Source organism: Emys orbicularis, chromosome 3, assembly GCF_028017835.1.
Source record: "Emys orbicularis isolate rEmyOrb1 chromosome 3, rEmyOrb1.hap1, whole genome shotgun sequence".
Taxonomy (NCBI): domain Eukaryota; kingdom Metazoa; phylum Chordata; order Testudines; family Emydidae; genus Emys; species Emys orbicularis.
The window spans coordinates 178,427,222-178,450,380 of NC_088685.1; the positions used below are offsets into that span (position 1 = coordinate 178,427,222).

At 39.4% G+C, this 23,159-nt stretch overlaps 1 protein-coding gene across 1 annotated transcript in view; it reads right to left on the reverse strand.

The window, feature by feature from the left end:
- LRPPRC (leucine rich pentatricopeptide repeat containing) overlaps nt 1-23,159 on the reverse strand; it is a 170,492-nt gene that overhangs the window by 74,390 nt on the left and 72,943 nt on the right. The window contains exons 24-25 of the mRNA XM_065401034.1: nt 14,742-14,866; nt 13,973-14,079 (exon numbers count right to left, since the gene is read on the reverse strand). Of these exons, the coding sequence (XP_065257106.1) occupies nt 13,973-14,079; nt 14,742-14,866 (232 nt within the window). The remainder of the gene's footprint in view (nt 1-13,972; nt 14,080-14,741; nt 14,867-23,159) is intronic.

The following is a 23,159-nucleotide window of genomic DNA, read 5'->3' on the forward strand; positions in this document are numbered from 1 at the left end:
TCCCTCAAGCACATGAGGCAACTACTATGGTAGTCACTTACAGGCATAGGCCTGTTACAGTCCGTGCAGGGCTTAACCCCAGGAGACTGGGGCATGCCCCGCCTGGGGAGAAGTCCCCGCTGGGACTCTAACTTCTAACTACACTTAACAACTACTAAACACTAACTACTATACACAAACTATTTACAAGGCCCTAAGGCTCGAAGTCAGTAGAAATGAAACCGCTAGCCCTTGCACTGCAAGGAAAGGTGCTCCGACTAACCACCATGGGCAGTAAGAAGGAAGTGAGAGGACATGGGGCTGGCGGCACCTGATACAGCGGCGCATGAGCATGACACTCAAGGGGGTACCACTGCAGACCCTAAAGCAAAAAATCTCTGACAACCACGCATGTGGGCTTGCGCACACCTAGAATGGAATTGACATGAGCAAGCATTTGAAGAATGGTTAGTTTGGAGGCAGAAATATGCACTAGAAGTGGAACCTTTCACCTTTTTAAAAAAAGAAATGGAGTTTTATTTTTAAGATATAGGAGGCCCCCCAAGAAGCATTTGCTAGCTAAAAAAGTCAAATATTTCTTTGATAATTCCCCTCTGACCCTGCAAGCTAGTTAGAACAGCCAGTGATCTGATGGAGAAGTTCACTCAGCAATTCTACAAGGGTGCTGGTGGTCTAAAGCTGCTAAGTAGATAGTGCTAAGTTCTTCATAAGATCTCTTAAGAAAGTTATCTATGTGTTTGGTCAATGATTTCTCCAGGCAATGGCACTGCCGCCTTCTACTGCCAGAGAGGATTTTCTGAAACATTAGGCAACAGAAGAATCCCACTGGGAATGGAAGCCTTTGTTTTTACCTTTTCTGTGGTAATGTAGAAACATGTAGAAATTTCAGGAACTGGAACAAGAGGGTGAAAGAAGATCCAGGTATTATCCTTAATTAGCTTATTATTATTATTATTATTTTGTTTTTTAAACAGTTGGATGAAAAAGGGAGAGACTCAGTCATTTTATCAAAACTTGAGTGAAGTATCTTTGGCTCCTCTTAAGAAGGCAGAATTTAGCTGCAGAAATCAGTGATGTTTTGGAATAAAACAAGAAAAAAAAGTCCTTAAGATGTAACCAGCATCTGAAGTAGCAGTGTAGACAAGACCTAAGAAAGCAGAAGGTGAACCTCCCTGAAATGACTCATCTGAAGTGTGACTCATAACATTAAAGATATTTTCAAGTAAGAGAGTGGAGACTACTTTACTATCTACACTAGACAGACTAACATAGCTGCTACTCTGAAACCTACAATCGTGTTTTTTTTTTTTTTTTTTAAAGTACAAGTGGTTTCTTGGGTGATTCAGAGATGGAAATGGTATTATCTAATTGTTCTTTGGCCGCTATAAAAAGCCTGTCCCAAAGGAAATAAATTTGGGAATAAAGAAGAGATGTCTTCAAGGGCAATTTCCATTTCAGAGTCTTCGATCCTCCATGGGTCTGAAGTTCTTCTGATGTTAATGCAGCTCCACTCCAGCTAAAGTGTAGGCCTGAGGGTTGTTGATAACTGCTGCCACATAGCAAGAGATTTCACATCAGAGGAGCGAGAGAGTCAGACCAGGTTGTAGAATCTCTCCCCCAAGGGAATATTTATTGGTTCTGACTTCAGATTTTTTTAAATGCTGACTTTGGAAGAAGGGATAATGAAATTGAGGGAAACCAGAGCCAGGGACAGTTTGAGTGAGTGCTAAGCATTCCTGCTGTTTTCCCTGTTCAAAGGAGAGAATGGCAGAGAATAGGAATCGTGAGATAATCTACATCAAAACTCAAATTCTACAATTCCATTGGTCTTTTATGTCTCATCAAGTACGATATATGAAAACCCATCTTGTTAGTTAGATGCAAAATAGATCTTGAGAAAAACTAGATTTCATGTAAACAATTCACATTATTTTCATCTTCAAAAGAAGATTCACCAACACATTTACTACTATAAACCCAAGAGCTAGAGGAATACAGATACTACAGAGAATATTGACAAGTTTTTTTTTGATTATTTTTTTTCTTCATAATTATCAAATGTGAAATGCTTGTGTGGGGTGGTTGAAAGCATTTTATTTATTCAGTACCATTGGTGTGCATGGAGCTTTAAAGAAAAAACCGGTTACCTACCTTTTCGTAACTGTTATTCTTCTAGATGTGTTGCTCGTGTCCCTTCCATTTTAGGTGTGTGCGTGCCGACACGCACAGTTGTCGGAGATTTCTGCCTTAGCAGTATCCTTGGGCCGGCTGTGGCGCCCTCTGGAGTGGCGCTCTCATGCAGCGGTATATCAGGCGCCGCTGGCCCTATGCCCTCAATTCCTTCTTGCTGGCAACTCCAACAGAGGTGCAAGGAGGGCGAGCAACACAACTCGAAGAACAATAGTTACGAAAAGGTAGGTAACTTTTTTCTTCTTCGAGTGCTTGCTCATGTTGATTCCGTTTTAGGTGACTCACAAGCAGTATCTACAGAGGTGGGCTTGGAATTCACAGCTTAGCGGCTTGCAGTACTGCCCTACCAAAGCCAGCATCGTCTCGGGCCTGCTGGGTCAGTGCATAGTGGGATGTAAAGATATGGATAGAGGACCAGGTAGCCGCTCTACAGATGGTAGAGGTAAGGGTAAATTTGGACTCCCCAACGTCACAGGTAAGCGGCCACTGGTGCTATACACTTTGTGCGCACTCTCAGGGCTGATGAGAGACCAAAGGACATTGCCGTAAACTGAAAGTGGCGCTGGCCCAACATGAAACGGAGGACAAGCCAGTGCTCCAGAAAGATGGAAATATGGAAGTATGCGTCCTTCAAATAGAGAGAGGTGTACCAGTCTCCTGGATCCATGGAGGGAATGATGGAGGCCAGGGAGACCATGTGAAACTTCAACTTCTTGAGAGACTTGTTGAGGCGATGCAGGTCTAGGATAGGTCTGAGGCCCCCCCTTTTGCCTTCGGAATTAGGAAGTGGCGGGAGTAGAATCCTCTTCCTTTCATGTTTCGAGGAACCTCTTTCACTGCCCCCAGGCGCAGGAGGTTTTAGATGTCCTGAACAAGGAGATGCTTGTGAGAAGGGATCCTGAAGAGGGACAGGGAAGGGGGGTGGGAGGGTTGGTAGGCTATAAATTGCAGGGTGTAGTCTGAAGAAACTATCGAGCACTCAGCGGTCCGATGCGTTACGGGACCAGGCTGACCGGAAAGGATGGAGGTGATTGAGAAAGGAGGGGGATGGATCTGGTGAATTGGCTGGGCCGTTGTCCTTGGGCACACCCTAAAAACGGCTGCTTCTGGCCTCCCTGATTTATGGGTCAGGCTGAATCGCCGGGCAGAAAGATGATGGATAGCATCTCTTAGGCCCCTTCTCCTTGTTCTTCCTCCTGTAGGAGCCCAATCTGGGAGCCCCCCAGGACCTGGACTGCGGTGGAGGAGGAAGAGGCAGAGGACAGAATGGCATCCTGGACTGCTGAGAAGTATGCAGCCACCAGGAGCAGAGGGTGGCTAGGGAGTCCTTAAGCCCATGGAGCCTCGAGTCAATTAGCTCGGAAAAGAGTCCTATACCCTCAAAGGGGAGGTCCTGGATCGTGGCCTGCATCTCTGGGGACAGTTCAGAGGCCTGCAACCATGAGCTGCACCTCATGGCACTGCTGATGCAACCACCCTGGCAGCCGAGTCCATGGTGTCCCAGGCCATCTGGAGGACTCCCTTGGCCACTGCCGTGCTTTTGCTCACTAACGCAGTGAATTCTTGTGCACGATCCTGAGGGAAGGCCTCCATGAACTTATTGAGGGAGTCCCACAGGTTGAAATTATAACATCCCAGCAGGGCCTGGTGATTAGACACCCTGAACTGTAAGCTGGCTGTTGAGTAAACTTTTCTGCCAAGCAAGTCCAGTCTTTTGGGTCCTTATTTTTCGGTGTCCCGCTCGTTTACTGTGGACTCGACCAGTTATGCCACAGGGGGATGAGTGTACAAATACTCAAAGCCCTCAGAGGAGGGGGATTGCCACAATGATTTGGCTATTTTGAGGACCCCAGGGTGGACAGGCAATGCCACCTGTGCTGGGGTGGTGGCCGAGGTGACATTGAAGAAGTCGTCAGCCTCCTCAGTGACCTCCTCAATTTGTAGGCCAAGGTTTTCAGCCACCCATTTAAGGAGGATCTGGTGCTCCTTAAAGTCGTCTGGGGGACTGCTACAGTGGGATGGCCCGGCAACCGCATTGTCCGGGGACGACAATGACTGCACCACCTGTGGGAAAGGGCTCCCTCTGTTTGCTCACCCTGGTGGGCGATTGACAGGTTGACGGTGAATAGTGTTGCCTGGCCAAGGAATGGTACCAGGGCGAACGAGACCCATGCAGAGATCCTGAACGACCCCTCCCAGACGGCGACCTACGTCGAGAAGACCGCCTGGCGAGGGTGACCAGCGCCTGGGTAACCTATGGCCGGATGTTTGCCGGTATCAGGAACAGCACCTCGAGTCCGGAGGCCCACGCCTAGTACGTGGATCTCATTGGGGACCTAAGCCTTCTGGTCGGAGAGATGGTGTGGTGCCAGGGGCTCACGTTGCAGTGATGGAGACCTGCGTCTGCAGTCTGGCAACCAGGGGTGTTCCGTCAGTTCATTCTGCCACTCCCCGGTGGGCTTGCCATTCAGTGCCGTGGCTGGAGCTGCTTCGGTCACCTGACGCGGCACCTGCGGAGCCAGTTGGCCTTGCTCTTTAGCTGCCGGGACTGCTTCAGGCACTGAAGGCCCCACGATAGGCTGGGAGCCCCTGCCACTGCCCAGGGTGGTGGGTGGGTCCCTGCCTGGGCTGGGGGGGGTCTGACTTCAGCAGTACCCCCGTGAAGCCCCGAAGCGGGCACATGGCCTGACATAGGTCTTTTGCCCGTCGCCCCTCTGTTCTTTGGTGCCGAGGGACTGCCGCTTCCTTGGCACCGGCGAAAGGGAGCGGTGCCAGGCCGAGTCCGGTGCCAGCAGTGCACCACGCACCAAAGCCAATGTACTGCGGTGAAGGGCTCCGACGCGGAACAGAGCAGCCTCCATCAGGAGGGCCCTCAAGCGGATATCCCGCTCCTTCTGGGTCCGAGGGTGAAAGATTTTGCAGATGCGACACCTGTCCTTTCTGTGACTTTCTCCCAGACACTTGAGACAACTGTCGTGGGGATCACTGATCGGCATTGGCCTGCTGCACGCCGAATATGACTTGAAGCCGAGAGAGTGGGGCATTCCCTGCTCGAGGCAAAGTCCCAATTGGGACTCTACTTAACTAACTTAACTGTATAATTGACTACTATGAACTATATACACAACCAATACAACCAAGTCTATGAAGAAGACAATGAAAGAAAACTGCTACTGCTCTTGCAATGCAAGACAAGGCGCCCCCAACCAACCAAAACGGGCAGTAAGAAAGAACTGAGAGGGCGTAGGGCTGGCGGCACCTGATATACTGCCACATGAGCGTGGTACTCTAAAGGGCACCACAGCCGGCCCTACAGATACCGCTAAGGCAGGAAACTGTGACAACTGTGCATGTGGGTGTGCACACACCTAAAATGGAATCTACATGAGCAAGCACACGAAGAAGAATAACAGGCTCCTGTCTTGAGGTTGTATCTAATTTAAATTGCTGTCATACATTGTGGTATTATGCGAAGGGGGTGGAGGTGGGGGGAAGGAGAGAAGAAGGGGAGAAGGAGGGACAAAAGAGTGGGAGGCAACAATACTGAAGAAATATAAAAACATTAGGGCTGTTATTATTAAACAATAATAGAATACAATATAATTTAAATATTTTGGATGTTTTCTACATTTTCAAATATATTATTTCAATTACAACACAGAATACAAAGTGTACAGTCCTCACTTTATAGTATTATTTTTGATTAAAAAGATTTTCACTATAAAAAAACACAAGAAATAGTATTTTTCAATTCACCTAATACAAGTACTGTAATGCAATCTCTTTATCATGAAAGTTGAACTTACAAATGTAGAATTATGTACCAAAAAACCTGCATTCAGAAATAAAAATGTAAAACTTTAGAGGCTACAAGTACGCTCAGTCCTATTTCTTGTTCAGCCAATGGCTTAGACAAACAAATTTGTTTACATTTGCAGGAGATAATGATGCCCGCTTCTTGTTTACAGTGTCACCTGAAAGGGAGAACGGGCATTCGCATGGCACTGTTGTAGCCGGCATCGCAAGATATTTACATGCCAGATGCACAAAAGATTCATATCTCCCTTCATGCTTCAACCACCATTCCAGAGGACATGCGTCCATGCTGATGACAGGTTCTGCTTGGTAACAACCCAAAGCAGTGCGGACCAACGCATGTTCATTTTCATCATCTGAGTCAGAGGCCACCAGCAGAAGGTTGATTTTCTTTTTTGGTGGTTCAGGTTCTGTAGTTTCCGCATCCGAGTGTTGCTCTTTTAAGACTTCTGAAAGCATGCTCCACACCCCGTCACTCTCAGATTTTGGAAGGCACTTCAGATTCTTAAACCTGGGGTCGAGTGCCATGCATCTGAAGAAGTGGGGTTTTTACCCACAAAAGCTTACGCCCAAATAAATCGGTTAGTTTTTAAGGTGCCACCGGACTCCTCGTTGTTTTTGTAGCTATCTTTAGAAATCTCACATTGGTACCTTATTTGCATTTTGTGAAATCTGTTCTTAAAATGAACATGTGCTGAGTCACCATCCAAGACTATTATAACATGAAATATATGACAGAATGTGGGGAAAATAGAGCCAGAGACATACAATTCTCCCCCGAAGAGTTCAGTCACAACTTTAATTAATGCATTATTTTTTTAATGAGCATCATCAGCATGGAAGCATGTCCTCTGGAATGGTGGCCGAAGCATGAAGGGGCATACGAATGTTAGCATATCCGGCATGTAAATACTTTGCAATGCCAGCTACAAAAGTCTCATGCAAACTCTTTTTCTCACTTTCTAGTGATGTAAATAAGAAGTGGGCAGCATTATCTCCTGTAAATGTAAACAAACTTGTTTGTCTTAACGATTGGCTGAACAAGAATTAGGACTGAGTGGACTTATAGGCTCTAAAGTTTTGCATTGTTTTGTTTTTGAATGCAGTTACGCAACAACAACAAAAAAATCTACATTTGTTAGTTGCACTTTCACGATAAAGAGATTGCACTACACTATTTGTATGAGGTGAATTGAAAAATACTATTTCTTTTATCATTTTTACAGTGCAAATATTTGTAATAAAAATAATACTATAAAGTGAGCATTGTACACTTCGTATTCTGTGCTGTAATTTAAATCAATATATTTGAAATTGTAGAAAAACATCCAAAAATATTTATTAAATTTCAATTGGTATTCGATTGTTTAACACTGTGATTAAAGCTGCGACTAATCGCAATTATTTTTTTTAGTAAATCGCGTGAGTTAACTACGATTAATTGACAACCCTAATAAACATGGTTTACTTGCACATACATCCATCTAACCTACTTATCTTATGGGTTTTGATAATCCTTCTAGTCCATGGTTTAGGAAATGTATTAATATTGTATCTACAATGACACCCAAAAAATTAGCAAAAGAATGTTAACGTTGTAAAACCAAGTATTCAAAAGCTAGAAAATGCCAGAATTATGGTTGTCTGTACACTTTTAATTCAGCCCCCGTGTGTGTATGCACTGTGATACAGTCTTTAATTACATGAACACATACTATTTATTCCACAGGGCCTATGTCTCATTCAGTGTATGAGATGGACTGTGTTCTGGAAGCATGTCAAGGTTGTTTTATGTAGGAGGTGCTAGTGCTTACCAATGAAACTAAGATTTTTAACAAGGAGAAAACATTTTCCTGTAATCTTGTTTTCAGAAATGGAGGATATATTTTTGTTGAAACTTTTTAAAAAGTCAGCCTGAGACAGGCAATGCATGGAAAATTGAAGTTTGGCAAAGCTATAAGCAACTGAAAACAAGATCTTCTAATGACAAGTTTCAAAACAACCTTAACTACAGCCATTGCTACCTGTCCCTATAATACTAAATTTGCAGTACTGCTTTATTTACATTGTGCTCTACACACTGCCATGACAAAGCACTTCAGTTCCAAGCTGCCACTGTGCTTTTATAAAAAACCAAAGACAAGAGTTTAAGAAATAAGAACTTCAGTTCTTCCAGTGATAAACACATGCTAACTGTACTGAACTTTAGTAAGGAATGACTCCTAATACTTCCATTTCATTTACAATATTAATGTAAAAGTTATCAGTGTTTTTTTGTTTTGTATATAGTTTTCTGTGTTTTAGTAAATCTTTTTCTGGGAGAAATAAACTGACTTTAGCAAAAACAGAAATTTACCAGCATGTTTCTATTAAGTCTTCCTATGAAAGGATTATTCGCTTTTTAGTACAGCTGAGTTTACATATTCCTTATATGTATGAAATCAAGCTTCCACTTTCTTGCACTTATCTACCTCAGCAATTGCAAGTGTTTACAAATAATGTAAAAACGAGTACAAAAGGTCAGATTACAACTGGCACAGCTCTAGGTTTTTCACTTGGGAGGAGGTAGTTAATAAGTTTTACTCATCTGTGCTCAATTACCTGTATCTTTCAAGTGGTGGTTTTTTTCAGAGCACTCAAACATGAGATGAATTCACATCAACTTGAAGAGGTTTTCTCTTTCAAATAAGTTTCAGCTAGCACTTTCAAACATCACTTAATATTTTCTTGACCATGTACAAGTAATTTTTTCAGAAGTGCCTAGCTGATTTAGGAATTTAAGTCTCATTTTCAGAAGTGACTAAGGCACTGGGAGCCTAAGTCCCACTAATATTCAACATTTGAAAATGGGACTCGGGCACTTTTGAAAATTATATTCCATATCTTCAAAGACCTAATTTTATCCAAGTACATATCATAAAGTAAGTGTGTACCTACACTTTTAATCCTCATATTCATTTTATTACACCATTCAATGGCCAATCAATTAGCTTGGAAAGTTTTGCATCATTATTCTCCTACCTGTTCCAACTGTTTCTGCTTTGAAATGACTGACCAAAGAGCAATGGACTAAGCTGCTTCACTTGATAATGTTGCACTTTCATTTAGCAACCCATTTCTTTCTCCTTCCCTTGTGCATCTTCCAACTTGTATGTTGCAGCAGAAACTCATTTTCTCAATGAGCTATGGACATTTACATTTTGGGCTCTGATGTCACAAGATCTTCTTCAAAGAAGGTATCATATGTGAACGGTTTATCTTATAATTTTGAACCAAGGAAATTTCTGCATGAATAATTTGTAGTGGTGACTTCACTTAAACTTGTTTTCACTACTAACAGCACACACTGCTGACGATAATAGATTTAGCACTGGTTCACAGCTGCACTTGGCTTAGCTGTAGGTAGAGTCTATAACACATTGTTCATCTCTGTTCCAGAAAAATATGGTTGAGACTTGCTCTGAGTAGATTTTAACCACTGTTTTTTGAACCAGTGCTGAAGAAAGTTTGTCTTAGTGTACACTTGCACATAACTATAGTTTCAGCTGCAATTTAAACTGTTAAAAACAGGTAATTTTTTCTAATGTAGACCAGGCAAAATAAGTGGCCTAGCTAGACGCTGCTTCACCACACATTTCTAATGACACCACTGAGCATGATTATAAGAGGGAAAAGGCCAGTCTGAAAATGTAACTGAAGAACTGTTAAGATTAATTGCTGTGTATGCAGGACTGCACATGAAGAATTAAGAGAAGATGGCCTAACAAGTTAAGTTAGGGGCTAGAACGAAGCAGCAGTCACAGCAAGTGTATTCAAACTACACTGAGGTGATGTATCACCACCACAATAACAGAATCGTTAAAGAATAAGCCCCTACATACTATATCCAAGGAGCACACATGGTATGATGATGTGTTGGAGCATAAGGGGGGAGAAGAGATATCCAAGTGGTATAAAGTTCCCTCCTCCATTCCCCCGGTCCTAAGTCAACTGTGTGGCAGTCTAGTCCCCAAGCATAAATTAGCGTAGTCTAAATGATGCTGTTATGCCAACTGACAATGACCAAAATGGCAACCAGAGGTTGACAGGATATAACAAAACCCCAAACATGCATCCTTTGCTCTAGCCACATCTGCTATGTTGGCAACAGGGAGAAGGGATGCTATAGAGGCTGCAACAGCCCTCTGTCACTGAAGGATTCCTACACAGGGTGATCCTCCTCTGGCCAGTTGCACTGAGTCTACAGTCAGAATATACCAGTAATGCAGCACAAAACGACCACACCACACGCCCAAACCAAACACTGTATCTACCAGCTCTGGAGAGAAACAAGAGACTACCTGAGAGACCCCTGTGTGAATGAGATTTTGATTAGACACACAGACTGAAGCTGGACAACGTTTTTTTTTTTTATTATTATTTAAAGACAAGAGTTAAGCAAAAGGATTTTCTAAGACGTACATTTTTTCACCCTGTTTAATAAGTATATCTTAAGTTTTGGGGCTAGTTCACTACACTTATATGTTTTTAATCTTTAGTTTTAATGTGTTTAAACTCCACTTAATATTTATTTTGTTTCTAATTGCCTTTATTTTCTCCAACAATGTTTTTTTTCCTAAGGCAACCTGAACTGAACTTGGTGACTTACTGGGGAAATTCACCGTCTGGCACCCTGGAGAAAAGGAAGTGAGAGAAAGGTACCTGTCTAAACATCTGGTCACATAAATGTGTTGTGAACCCCTCCTCTGACAGTACCGTGAGGAACCTGGCTGTTGTCAGTGGGTGCACAGCAAAAGACTGAACCCTGGAGCAATATTCAAGGCCACCCTGGGAGGGGGGATGGGGGGGGGAGAGAAAGTGGGGCAATTTGCCCCGGCGCCCCATGAGCCCTGGCCGAGAATCCCTTCCCTGGCTAGAGGCGCCTTTTTAATTTTTACTCACCCAGCAGCGGTCCGGGTCTTCGGCGGCGGGCCCTTCAGTCGCTCCGGGTCTTTGGCGGCATTTTGGCGGCAGGTCCTTCAGTGCTGCCGAAGACGCGGAGTGAGTGAAGGACCTGCTGTCAACGACGACTCGGAGCGCCGCCCGGTGCCACAGCGGGTGGCGCCTTTTTTTTATGTCCGCTCCCCCTCTGGACGGCCCTGGCAATGTTAGGCCTGCACTACAGCAACTACTGCCTTCCTCCTCCTTCCCCAGAATTCCCTGTCTGAAGACAACTGATCCCAATAGCAACCTAACATCCCAGGGCCTGCCTGCGACACAGCTTCAGAGTCCTGCTTCCCCAAAGACCACAAGTAGCAGCAGTGGGAAAACCTCGACTAAATTAGGCCTTCCAACTCTCCTCCCCCTGTGTAGGTGTCAAAACTACCTCACCTGGCACCACCAAGTCCCAAAGGAACTACAAACCAAACTACTGGACACATGTTATTTCAACCCTCTCAAGATCAGAACCTGTACTCTATTCTGCTCAGCACACTTCAGCAGAACAACATCAGGAATCCCACAACACCAGAATCCTCCAGCAATCATTAATTGACTCTGCTACCACTTCCTCAGATGTACCTATCGTAATGCCACCAGTCAGTTTTGCCTCTGCACTGCCTCATCATGCCCTCCACTTTTGTTCTTGTTTTGTTGCAATTGATCGTTAGCGCTACCTTTTTCTATCTACCTTTAGCCTATCATTCCTATCTCAGTCTTGCTGCCCCTCCAACCTCTCCTGCTATTAAATGCCCTCCAACTGCCCTCATTCCTCTAACCATGATTTCATCTCTGTCCACCACAAAATTAAATTAGTTTGGTTAATAATCAAGCAACCTATATTTAAAAAGTAATTATATTTCTAACCACCAATACCTGCACATAAACATTTGCAACTCCATGATCTGACTTCTTGTATCCCTTCTCATCTCCTCCCCTCACTCCTTCCCCACTATTGTTATTCAACTATATTGATGAAGGTTTAGACCCCAAACCAGTTGTAGGATCGGGGCCCTGGGTTGCAAGTTTTTTATTTGTCTGCAAAGTGTCCAGCACACATCTGGGCTCTCTAAATAACACAACACTAGGCTGAAGTAGTGATCTCCATTGGGCAATAATAGCTTGAGGCATTATATTCTCTCTGATCATCACTTTCTCAGTTCCCAAGGCAATAGCTTTGTATGGTAACTCAGTTTCAGTCAACATCTTTAGAGAGGGAACACTAAATAGCCCTGATTATCTGTTTCATTATAAACAAAGATGTTTAGAATTTACCTTTGTTGTTATATACAAAACAATGAATAGTTCAGTAGTTATTGAAAATAAACCTTTGTTTAGAAGAAACGTAACCCACATATACAAAGGACCAAATCAGACTTTGTAAAGGTTACACAAAACCTGGAAATCCTAATCCAATGAGCATAAAAAGACAAGCAAGACAGCCAGATGTCCATCTGATCTTTTGATAACAGTATTGGGGTTTATGCCAGAATCTCTGACTCTTGCTGGTTTTTAACATTTCATGGTCAATCACCACAAAGTTAACTTGCTCATTTCTTCTTAATTCTTAAAGAAACAGGAGGGGTAAATTGGCAACAGCTAATTTATACAGAGAAGTAGGTTTTCAAACCAAATCAAACAATATAATTTGTTTACTGTCTGGTTAATTTAAAATGTGACTGAAATAGTCTCTGAACAAAGTCTTTTTTAAGATAAAGAAATTACCATCAGTGCACAGAAAATTCAAGAACACATTTGAAAAAAAACTGTGAAAGGAAAGTCTATTAAATCCAAAGAAACAGCTAGTAAAAACACAGAAAACTGCAAAATGTCTTACATTTCCTTTGGCATTCATTTCACTTCTAAACATCCCACAACAAGTTTTATCCTTCTTACGCCTTTTTCTTTTCTCTTGTATTTCAGCCACACTCTTAAAATAAACTCCTCTTCAGCCCTTGCTAATAACTGCATTGTATTCTTTTCTGTATTATCATAATAAAGCTATTAAAGCATCAAAAGCTCACTACATTTAGGACTACTGCTTTTCTACAAAAGTGCAAAGCATTTTCTAAAAAGATAGTTTTGTCCTACCATCAGAGGACTAAAGAAAAAAAAAAACAGTTAACAATTGTTATGCAAGATTTTTAATGTCTAATGATTCAGATGAGAATTTCTGTTATCTCATGTATTTTTTTCCTCAAGAGATTACCCCTAAAGGAAAAAAGGTGTTTCAGAAAAGACAGTGCAAAGAAAGAAGACAACAAAAGTTTCATTTTCTGAAAGACTCTCCCTTACAATGTTAACTGGACAAGTAATGCAGACTTTAAACACACACCCACCCACCCACCTAAGGAAAAAAAATCACAATCTGGGCAGACTCTGCAGCTGCCCTTTTGACTTATCAATTTCAGTAAGCAAAATTTCAATCAAGTCTAGATAAAATATACTAATCCTAAATAGACCAAGTTTGTCACCTACCACTTTCTATAAGCTGCTTATCATGGTTTAAAAAAATTCTAAATTAAATGCCAAACAGTAGCAGACAGCACTTGTTTGGCTGATTAACTTGTAGACAAGCATTACAAATAAATCTGAGTATGGTCTGCAGCAAATTAAATTCCAGTGCTTTTAAGAACAAAGAATTCCTTGGGAAAGAGGATTAGTAACTTTACACCCAGGAATGCCAGTTTAATTTAATTGTTCCACAATCCAAGATTTAATATGCAAATATCATTTTGATATGTAACAGTGAATTTGATAAAGTAAGGAAACAACTTCAATATACAACCAGACTCTCTCTCTTCTGAACTGTAATTATACATAATAAAGAAGCTGACCGAGTTCTCTGTTTTTTCCCCCCTTCATTATTGGGATTGAATTTTATTAACATGAATCAGAACAAGACTAATTAAAGGTTAAAATTTTTAAATATATTCTAATTAAGAGTCTAAATAGCTGCATGATTAGAGTACTGTATTTAAAAACCCACCTCAATGATCTTCTTGGCCTCTTTGTATTTTCCTGTATTCAGGAAGGCAAAGAAAATATCATAGAGCATCGCCATTTCACCTCGTTCTTGACTCACAAAGTCCATGGCTATAGAGAGAAGAAAACTAATTTCATTGTCTGTTTAATAACTGGGAACCATTTTAAAAACAGATGTCAAAAATAATCTAACAAATAAGATTCCCCACACCTGGCAAAACACAAAATAAGTGATGGGGAAATAATTTTCTGGAAAGGGATACTAAGAATGAAGACAAAATATTATAAGATACCTTGCAGCTCAAGGTTAAATATATTTCAAGTACTCTTGCTAATCTGCATTATAGTTTATAATAATTAAATTCAACAGCATTAACAGATTATAAATTGGCATTCTATATTGCTGCAGACTGCAAGGATTTAGGATTTCTTAAACATGTTGAGGGAGGGACATATAGAACAAGTTAGGGTGTGTCAACACCAATGGACTGACATATATTCCATTATAGCAGCCTTCTGTTAATAGCTAGGCATTCGGTTGTGGAAACATTAGGTTCCTTCATACTTAAAATAAACTTCATTTTTTCAATTTGCAAAAAGGATACCTAGATGCTGCTGAAAGCTTTAAAGTTATGCACATATACTCTACGCATCCTCCCACTGTTTGCACAGCCTGATGTAAAGATAACCAAAAACTAAACTAAACTAAACCACCACCTCCATAAAGAACCCAAAATAACCCAACCAACAATATTTGACTATATCCAACTAACCTTTCTGGAGGAGATCAGTATTTCCTTGTTCTATTAGCCTGCACAAGATGTCATGGATCCTAGGGATCTTGTCATACTTCTTACAACAATCAATGGTAGCTTCCAGCGCAGCAGGTAGATCATCCCTTATGAAAAAAGGGTACACAATTTAAGTTAAAATGATGATAGCCTATAAGCCAAGTTTGCACAAGAACAGTACAGTATGGCTTAGGGTTTCAACTAAAATTCCTCTAATCGCATAAGGATTTTTACACAGACTCCTTAATAACAGGCCATTAAGAAATATTGTCCGTTCAGAAAATTTTCCACATCCCAGAGTCAGTTTGAATTTTAAATTTATATTAGGGCTGTCAAATAATTGCAGTTAACGCACGCGATTAATTAAAAAAAATTAATCATGATTAATTGCACTGTTAAACAATGGAAAACTAATTGAAATTTATTAAATATTTTGGATGTTTTCTACATTTTCAAATATATTGATTTCAATTACAACAGAATATAAAGTGTACTGTGCTCACTTTATATTTATTTTTGATTACAAGTATTTTCACTGTAAAACACAAAAGAAATAGTATTTTTCAGTTCACCTAATACAAGTATTGTAATGCAATCTCTTTATCATGGAAGTTGAACTTACAAATGTAGAATTATTGATAAAAAACCTGCATTCAAAAATAAAACAATGTAAAATTTTAGAGCCTGCAACTCCACTCAGTCCTACTTCTTGTTCAGCCAATTGCTCAAACAAGTTTGTTTACATTTGCAGGCGATAATGCTGCCTGCTTCTTGTTTACAATGTCACCTGAAAGTGAGAACAGGCATTCGCATGGCACTGTTGTAGCCGGCATCGCAAGATATTTACATGCCAGATGCACGAAAGATTCATATGTCCCTTCATGCTTCAACCACCATTCCAGAGGACATGCGTCCATGCTGATGACAGGTTCTGCTTGATAACAATCCAAAGCAGTGCAGACCGACGCATACTCATTTTCATTATCTGAGTCAGATGCCACCAGCAGAAGGTTGATTTTCCTTTTTGGTGGTTCGGGTTCTGTAGTTTCTGCATCGGAGTGTTGCTCTTTTAAGACTTCTAAAAGCAAGCTCCGCACCTCATCCCTCTCAGATTTTGGGAGGCACTTCAGATTCTTAAACCTTGGGTCAGGTGCTGCAGCTATCTTTAGAAATCTCACATTGGTACCTTCTTTGCGTTTTGTCAAATCTACAGTGAAAGTGTTCTTAAAATGAACAACATGTACTGGGCCATCATCGGAGACTGCTATAACAGGAAATATATGGCAGAATGCGCGTAAAACAGAGCAGGGGACATACAATTCTGCCCCAAGGAGCTCTATCAGAAATTTAATTAACGCTTATTTTTTTAAATGAGCATCATCAGCATGGAAGCATGTCCTCTGGAATGGTGGCCAAAGCATAAAGGGGCATATGAATGTTTAGCATATCTGGCACGTAAATATCTTGCAATGCCGGCTACAAAAGTGCCATGCAAATGCCTATTCTCACGTTCTGGTGACATTGTAAATAAGAAGAGGGCAGCATTATCTCCTGCAAATTGTAACCAAATTTGTTTGAGGGATTGACTGAAGTAGAACTGAGTGGATATGTAGGCTCTAAAGTTTTACATTGTTTTATTTTTGAATGCAGTTTTTTTGTAAATAACTCTACATTAGTAAGTTCAACTTTCATGATAAAGAGACTGCAGTACAGCATGTATTAGGTGAATTTAAAAATACTATTTCTTTTGTTTTTTACAGTGCAAATACTTGTAATCAAAAATAAATATAAAGTGAGCACTGTACACATTGTATTCTGTGTTGTAACTGAAATCAATATATTTGAAAACGTAGAAAACATCCAAAAATATTTAAATAAATGGTATTCTATTACTGTTTAACAGTGCGATTAATTGTGCAATTAAATTAGATTAATTTTTTTAATCATGCGATTAACCGCAATTAATTTTTTAAATCATTTGACAGACCTAAAATATATTTAAAAAGTAACAGGTACAGAAGTTTTCAAATTAACATATTTAATGAGAGACTGTCCTATTTTGGCAATACAGACTGAGTTTCTCCACAGATGGACATACATCCTATAGAAATATCGATCATATGACTAGAACTTCACCTCAGACCGCATCTCTTGCGCATTTGGGTACAAATCACTGCATTGGTTTACATTTTCAAAGTTATCCTCACAATTTTGAGGACTAGAAGCGTTTTCTTTTAAATGAAAACTTTTATTTTTAGTATACATGTGCAAAAAGCACAGATTCCAAGCAGAATCACACTATAGTCATTGCCCTATGTATGCAAAGTTTTTATGCAAGTCACAGTAACTTCAAACACCAATATTTTTTTTTAAATATACTCAACCAGAAGAGTTTTAAAATAATTAAGAATTTGTATAGCACTGTAAAGGTAAATAGTGTTTTTTAAAAGAGAAGACAAACCAAATCAAACAGTCCCTCTTCTAAAGAGCTTACAATCAAACATACAAAGCACAGGACAACAGCTGAACTAGAGCAGAGGGTGTGGAGAAATCAGTGGTTAGAGAGACCAGTGTAGCAAAGTCATATGGAAGTAGGAGGTTTAAAGCAACAGTTTGGAGAGTCTAGAGGGTTGGTATGGGAAAAATATGTAAAAATAATCTGTGGAGCAAAAATCAACATTTGTTGTGTGTGATATTTGATCCTTTGTATATTTTGCAAGACAACCAGATAAAGGCTGGTGAAAGTGGGTAGGATTAGGTGGGTAAGAAACATGTATATTTGAAGCCTGTTTACAGCAGGTGGTAAATCCATACTGTAGACTTGAAACAGTAATAATAATTATTAATTTTTGAAGCAACTTCTATTGAGCACTTCCTCAACAGTATTTCCTAAGCCTGAATTAATTAAGGAAATGATATTGTCATTTAAAGTTAATTCACTTCCAAATTGTTCATATTTTTTCTCTTGCACAAATGTTCACAGATAAGGCCAGAAGGGACCACTGTGATCATCTACTCTGACCTCTTGCCTAACACAGGCCCTAGGACTTCCCTGAATTATTTTTTGTTTGAACTTGAGAATATCTTTTAGAAAAACATCCAATCCTGATTTTGAAATTTCCTGTGATGGAGAATCCACCATATCATTTGGTAAGTTGTTCCAAAGGTCAGTTACTCTCACTTTTAAAAATTTGCACTTGATTTCTAATCGGAATTTGTCGAGTTTCAACTTCCAGCCATTGGACTTTGTTATACCTTAGTCTGATAGGGTAAAGACGCTTCTAATTTCAAATTTCTGTTCCCCATGTAGATACATGTGATCAAACTGCCCCTTAACCTTCTCTTTCAAAAGATAAGTAGACTGATCTCCTTGAGTTTTTCCACTATAGGGGATGTTTTCGTCCTTTAATCATTCTCATGGCTTTTCTCTGAACCCTCTCCAATTTATCAACATCCTTCTTGAAACTATGGACACCAGAACTGGACACAATATTCCAGTAGTGATCACACCAGTCCCAAATACATAGGTAACAACCTCCTTACCCCTACTTGAGATTCGCCTGCTTATGCACCCAAGGATTGCATTAGCCCAGGCGTAGGCAACCTATGGCACGCGTGCCGAAGGCGACACGCGAGCTGATTTTCAGTGGCACTCACACTGCCCGGGTCCTGGCTACCGGTCCGGGGGGCTCTGTATTTTAATCTAATTTTAAATGAAGTTTCTTAAACATTTTAAAAACCTTATTTACTTTACATACAATAATGGTTTAGTTATATATTATAGACTTATAGAAAGAGATCTTCTAAAAACGTTAAAATGTATTACTGGCACGCGAAACCTTAAATTAGAGTGAATAAATGAAGACTTGGCACCCCACTTCTGAAAGGTTGCCGACCCCTGCATTAGCCCTTTTGGCCACAGGATAGCACGGGAACTTTACATGCAGCTGATTATCCATGTTACCCCAAGCTTTTTTCCAAGTTACTGCTCCCCAGGATAGAGTCCCCCATCCTGTAAATACAGCCTGTATTCTCTGTTTCTAGATGTATAACTTCACATTTGACTGTATTAAAATGTATAGTTTTATTCTGTCCATCTTACTAACTGATCCAGATTGCTCTGCATCAGTGACTTGGCCTCTTCATTATTTACCCCATTTCAATATTTGTGTCATCTGCAAACTGTATTTGTGATGATTTTATGTTGTCCTCCAGGTCACTGATAAACGTTAAATCGCATAGGACCAAACCCAACCTCTGTGGAATCGCACTAGAAACATACCTGCTAAGTAATTATTCCCTGTTTACAATTACATGTTGAGACCCATCAGTTAGCCAGTTTTTAATCCATTTAACATGGCACATGTTAGTTTTGTATCATTCTAGTTTCTTAATCAAAATTTTATATTGCCCTTGATTTTATTACTATTTCATTGATATTAATATTTTAAAATGCATTAAAAAGTAAAATATAAATGCAGAAGAAATGTTAATGTTATTGTAATATTACTGACACTGTGAAAATGAGCCTAACTTGACGGATCTCTACCTTATCCCCTTACTAAGCCCTGTTTACAGTGCATCTTCTGGCACCCCACAGAGTCATTTGAATTTTTGTCATTTGGGGTGAAGACTAAATTACAGGTTAATTTCAAAACTGCAAGTAGATGTTGCAGACTAGATTACTGTCATACAAGAGAAATACTATGGATGAAATATAGATGGAAATAAAACTTCATATAATCAGTATTTTCTTCTGCTTTAGATGCAAGTTCAGTTTAACACCTTTAAAATCAGTTTTTATTGAAAACTACTCAAATTCTTGTGAGGCACAACAGCACTTACACATATAAATTAAAGTTTTCAGTTGTAAATTCAGCTCAGATTGATTCTTAAACTGCAATAGTATTGTCTCAGCTGTATACCCACAGCATTAACGTGACTCTTTTAGGTCAAAGCTATCAATAAATGAATGAATAACTGGAATGTCAATCAAACAGACACATTAATAGGTTTTGGTCTCTAAATGTATGATTCCAAAGATATTTATACTGTGTGTGCAGAATAAAAAAAGCCAATAAAAAGAAAATGGAAATAACATACATGTTATGGTGTTTGCTGCTCATACAACATACAAAATGTTTCCATCCTCAGGCCCCCAAAATAAGTTTAAGCTCAATAATGAGACCAGTACATTATAACTTGGCTTAACAGACCTTCATCTTAAAGTAACAAAAATCTACAACATTTCTCTCAAATTTCCTTAGAGCAACATTGCTGGGGAGTTTTTGTTTTATAAGGCTACCCAACCACAATTTACTGTAAGAGAACATTTATAAGGTAAATGTATAGGATTGGTTGTCAATGATTATAAAATGCAAAATAAAGGAAAATAAACACAGCTCCAGAATACACGTTTATAATACAAATGGAACTTAACACTATTGGAATTGCAAAAACTAAACCTGGCAGGCTTAAATGGCTTTGTGCTTGGGTTACTACAACTTGCAGAATAAATCATAGTATCTTTTAATTGTTATACAAAATGCAATTGTTTCAAGAGGTTTTTTTTGGGGGGGGAGGGGGGGACTGGCAAGTATTTTTGTGAGGAGTTGTTAATAATTCAGCAGAAAAAAGCCCACTGACAAAACAAGAACTTACTACACAGCTTTAAAATTGAATTTATTTTTAAAATTATGTTAATGTTCTGAATGCACATTTTGCTAAACCTTACAACAGTTCTGCATTTTAATTGAACTGTATGAATATTATTTTTTGTAAGTTACAGTTAGAACAAAATGTGTGTGCAAACAACCAGACAGGTCCAAGTTAATGTCTGAAAATCTTATTGGACACAATCTTCCTATACAATTTATATATTCATCAATATCCAAATTTACATCTCAAAGGTTCATATAATGGATAAAGTGTCTGATCCCAAACACATTTTAGTTAATATGTACAATGACTTCAGCAGGCTTTGGATCAGACCCCAAAAGAGTAAAGCCCTGATGCAGCATTCACAACCAGGCTAGCAAACTTGTGTGTCCATGGGGTCATCAATGCAAGGTAGGGGTCTAAGTTTTTAAATATAAATTCACATGATCCATGGATCATTGAAAAGAATGGGAGTTTTGTTTTTATGGGTGAACTACTATTAAAATTTTACTTCTTTTTATTAGTGTCGACAAATGCCATTTATGCTTCTTTTTAAAGGGCAAACTCCTATTTCTCTTTTAAAAAACACTTCACGTAAGCAGTTCGGATATTACTTCTCTCATTGCAATCTCTTCATTTAAAAAAAGGAGGTATGCTATCATAACCTAAATGACAGAAGCAGCCTAAACGTATTATGTTTGACCCTCACATAAATACAAGACAGCTCTAACTCAGCATTGCGCTGCAATTTAGACTGTTCTATTTGTAAGAATCCGAGGCAAGTTATTTTTGCCTGGGGCACTTGTGAATTCTTATATACTGTGGCCCCAATCCTGAAAAAACACCCCTGTGGGTAATTTCACTTATACATGTAATGTCACTGAACTAAGTAGGACTACTTCCATAAATACAGTTACTGACAAGAATAAGTGTTTGCAGGATCAGGCTCTGTAACAAGACTGACCACCATCTAATTCTTCTCTCATACCTATTTCAGATTATATAAATCATTCCCCTCTTGCTTCAAGCATGTAGCTCTAGAACTAACCCTTTTACTTGTAATAAACAACTTTCCAAACCAGAGAGTCTGCTTGATAAAAAGACTCCAAATATTGATTTTAATTGGAATGAAGTGCTACAACGTTATGCATAAAGCTTTAGTGAAGTGGCAATTTACCTAAGGGGTTTACTGATTGAAAAGCTCTCAAACCTGAAATCACTAGAGAAGGAGAAAGAAAAAAAGGGACTCTGGAAGGGAGAAAAAAAAAAACTCCTAAAACAAATCCCTCTCTGCAAATCTGAAGCAGATGTTAGCGTGGAGGAAAATCAATTCAGTAAGGTACAATCAGCTTTACAAAAATTATTCTGTTAAGAAAACGGGCTCTTGAAATAACTAAATGTTTTTTTCTGTTCATCAGCTAGAGCGAGGAATCTTCAAGGAGACTGGTGTTGCAATTACAACTAATCCTCCCCAAAAAATTAACTGTGTTGAAGGCTTTGTAATTTCCCTAGGTACAATTTAGCTGTCACTTACTTTAAAATTTACTCAAACATGCGTTTCGAACAGCACTAACTTCACATGTCAAGTGCTTTCCAGCCAATTGAGTCTAAACTGGAAGTCGGTGTTAAACAACTGAATGATTAGACAAGATAGCTCATTTCCCTGCTCTTTTGTTCAGAATAAAATGCCACATTTACATTATCAGGCTCAACAGGATTTTCTGACAGAGGGAGAAAAAACCCTAGTGAACACTGTCCGTATTAAGCACATGAAGCCTGTCATTTACCAATCATCCTTCAAAAAGCAATAGCCATGAATGTAACTTAATTACGACCCAATGATCCTTGACGAAAAATCATCTTATCACTGTCCTGTCCCCCTAGGGCAAATGAACCACTTTTGTCCTCTGGCACTGATGATGCTAAATTCCTAATTGCAATAATGGAGTAAAAGAGCCCAACCTCCTTAATTTCCTTGCAGCACTTAAGAGTTTTAAACTAGGAGGAAAAAATACAGAAATAATATAAATACTTGGATTAAAGATGTTGAAAATTAGAAAAAAACTGTCGTTGATTAAAGTAAGCAATATTTTAAAATATTACCTATTTTTAAAATTAATGAGTTAAAAGGTCATGAAACGTATTGTATTTACCAAGGAATCATCTCTAGAACACAAAACCACACATGTACTTAAGACTATGAAACCTAGATAAGAACTATGGACAAACAGAGGATTCAGATTGCATCTACACACCTGGTATATGAGACACCAATGAAATGCATGTGTGTTCACACAGACTGCAGAACAAATTAACCCACAGGGCCCTTTAATGGACAGCATGAATTAAAACTGCTATTTTGATCATTTTTAAACAAATACAATCCAGTTACACCTTCTGGATATTTTCAAATGACTCTACCAATGTTCACTGATCTCTGCTAACAAAATAGTTACATATTTTGCCTACATAGTTTAGATTTAATGCACATTTTATATTTAGCTACCTGGAAATTTTCTTAGCAAATGTGATAAGGGTTTCAAGTATGTATTTATCCAGTATGTATAAATTAACTAGTATATTTTTCTTTAAATCTGGGAAGATAAAATATAAATTGAGATCTGAAATAATTCCATTTTTAGAGAAACTTTATAAATCAAATGAAACTAAGTTTCTACCTTACACAACATTCACATTTATATTTTAAAAGTTTGCTTGTGCAGCTATCTAGTAAGAATAAAA